Here is a 2635-nt window from a genome sequence, read left to right on the forward strand (position 1 = left end):
GTCACTTGGTTATCTGTCCCTTTCCTATCGCGAATCTCCAAATCGAATTTTTGTAGCAAAAGAACCCAACGGATCAAGCATGGCTTTGACTCCTTCTTTGCTATTAAGTACCTAAGTGCTGCATGGTCGGTATAAACAATCACTTTTGAACCAATCAAATATGACCTGAATTTGTTGAATGCAAACACCACAACCAACATCTCTTTCTTACTCACGGTATAATTGAGTTGTGCACTGCTTAGTGTTCTGCTTGCATAGTAAATTGGGTGCACCAGTTTGTCATTTCGCTGCCCGAGGACTGCTCCTATAGCATAATCACTCGTGTCACACATGAGCTCGAACGGTTGCTTCTCTATTAATGGCTTCACAGGTGGTGTTGTCCTTTCTTCTGAGTGTAGTGGCTCGAACTGGGGTTCCCTTTTACAGAACCCTTGACCTTCGAGAGCCATGACCCACTCTGCCAACTCTTCACCATCCACATCTTCCAAATTCATCAAGCAAGCTTCTAACGAATCTCTGACATTAAGGGTCTCATCCTTCTCTTGTAGTATTACATCCACCGCCTCCACTTGTGAATAATTTGCAAATTCGCTGGGCCTCCTCATAGATTATTGAACATTGAATATTATTTCCTCATTATTAAACCTAATTTTTAACTCTCCAGTCTCGCAGTCGATCAATGCTCTCCCAGTGGCTAAGAACTGCCTCCCCAAAATTATTGGTATTTCTTTGTCAACTTGACAGTCAAGAAAAATGAAGTCGACAGAAAATACAAACTTCCCCACTTGGATGAGCACATCATCCAGAATTCCTATCGGCCTTTTGACTGTGCGATCAACCAGTTGCAACAACATTGAGGTCGGTCTAGCTCTGCCAATGCCTAATTTTGTGTAGATTGCCAAAGGTATCAAGTTGATACTGGCTCCTAAGTCACACAATGCTTTAGAAAAAGCATAACTTCCAATTATGCATGGGATAGTGAAACTACCGTGATCAAACAATTTTTGAGCCATAGGTCTTGTCACTACTGCGCTACAAGTTTGAGTTAGAGTTACATTAGACAGGTCCTGGAAAACAAATTTTCGAGACATCATATCCTTCATCATTTTTGCATAGCCTGGCATTTCCCTCAAAGCATCCATCAGCGGAATATTCAATTGAATTTGTCTAAGCATTTCCATGAATTTCTTGTATTGATCATCTTTCTTTTGCTTTGCGAACCTTTGAGGGAATGGTGCAAGAGTTAGCTTCTTCCCACTGCTTGGTGTCTTTTCTTTATTAGGAGCCTTTTCCACCACCTATTCTGGGAGTTGTTCAAATTCCTTCTCCTTGCCTTTGTCCACTTGTGCCTGTTCAATTACAACTTCAGTGAGCTCCGTTGACTCGTCGGTCTCTAATGTCACTGGAGTAATTGGCACTGTGTCTCTCCTATATTGAGTAACTTCTTGCTCTCTGTCTAAATCCCTTCCATTCCTGAGACTCACTACCATTAGCTGATTTGGGTTCTGCTCCTTTGGATTGATGTTTGTGTCTGCAGGCAACGTTCCTTGTGGGCGATTGTTTAAGGCCATAGATAACTGGCCTAATTGAGTTTCAATGCCTTTAATAGCCAAATCATGTGCGGCTAAATTTTCTTACATCTTTCCATTTGTCCCAATGAGTTGTTGCAGCATGCCCTTGATTTCAATCATATTACTGTCCTGCTGTTAATGAGGCGGTTGGTAAGCCAACTGTTGTTGGTGCTGCTGATTGTAGCCCTGTTGCCTTTGATAAGGCACGACTTGGCCTTGTGGTTGTGCCCCCCTGGAATGGTATTGTATTGTTGCTGGGTTGGTCTGTACTGCTGATTTTGAGGTCCCCATTACTGTCCACCTTTCCTCTGACCCCCAAAATTATTGACGTAATTCATGTCTTCTCTGAAGCCCTGGTTATTATTCTCTCCACTCCACGAGCAAACATATGACTGATTTATGTAAGGAGTGCATAGGACTCCATTTGTCATATCAACAATGTGCACTTGTTTAGTACCCATCTTATCATTTTTCTTTATCAATAAGCTCATTTGGGTCATGAGAGTGGCTGTGTTTTCTGCATTTGTATTGTTTGGGTCAAGAGCAACAGAATGTACTATTGGAGTGAGTATTGTATCTCTCGTCATCCAGCCTAAATTTTGAGCCATCTTGTCAAGAAGAATCTTGCACTCTGTGAATATTTTGTTCAAGAATGCCATGCACCCCCAGCTGAAGCATCTACATTGGCCTTCAGACTATCAGCCAAACCCATATAGAATCTCCGTCCTAGCATCTGATCTAGAATGTCATGGTGTGGACACTTCACTAGCATACCCTTAAACCTCTCCCAGGTTTCCTGCAAAGTTTCAGTCAGTTTCTGCCTGAATTGCAATATCTCATTAATTTGCCTCGTAGTTTTGTTGGGTAGATAGAACTTGTTTAAGAATTGCTTGATTAGTTCCTCCCAAGTAGCAATGGAGTTTATTGGGAGCGAATTCAGCCAAGTTTGAGCCTCCCCAGTCACTAATAATGGGAACAGTAATAATTTGATTGCTTCAGGAGTCACATTCGGCTGTCTTTGAGTGACACAAATTGATAGAAAGTTCTTCATATGTTGTTGTGGG

The 2635-nt window shown here is 41.9% G+C and overlaps 1 protein-coding gene and 1 non-coding gene across 2 annotated transcripts; one reads left to right on the top strand and one right to left on the bottom strand.

Annotated features, from left to right (window-relative positions):
• Positions 1–608: 608 nt before the first annotated feature.
• Positions 609–1181, bottom strand: LOC104106291 (uncharacterized). The gene has a single exon (XM_009614808.2). It carries the CDS (start codon positions 1179–1181, stop codon positions 609–611), a length of 573 nt encoding a protein of 190 aa, XP_009613103.2.
• Positions 1182–2314: 1133 nt separating this feature from the next.
• On the top strand, positions 2315–2421 carry LOC117279240 (small nucleolar RNA R71). Its single transcript, XR_004509647.1, has one exon. It is a non-coding gene; the product is annotated as a small nucleolar RNA R71 (small nucleolar RNA).
• Positions 2422–2635: the final 214 nt, after the last annotated feature.

Source organism: Nicotiana tomentosiformis, chromosome 12, assembly GCF_000390325.3.
Source record: "Nicotiana tomentosiformis chromosome 12, ASM39032v3, whole genome shotgun sequence".
Classification (NCBI taxonomy): domain Eukaryota; kingdom Viridiplantae; phylum Streptophyta; class Magnoliopsida; order Solanales; family Solanaceae; genus Nicotiana; species Nicotiana tomentosiformis.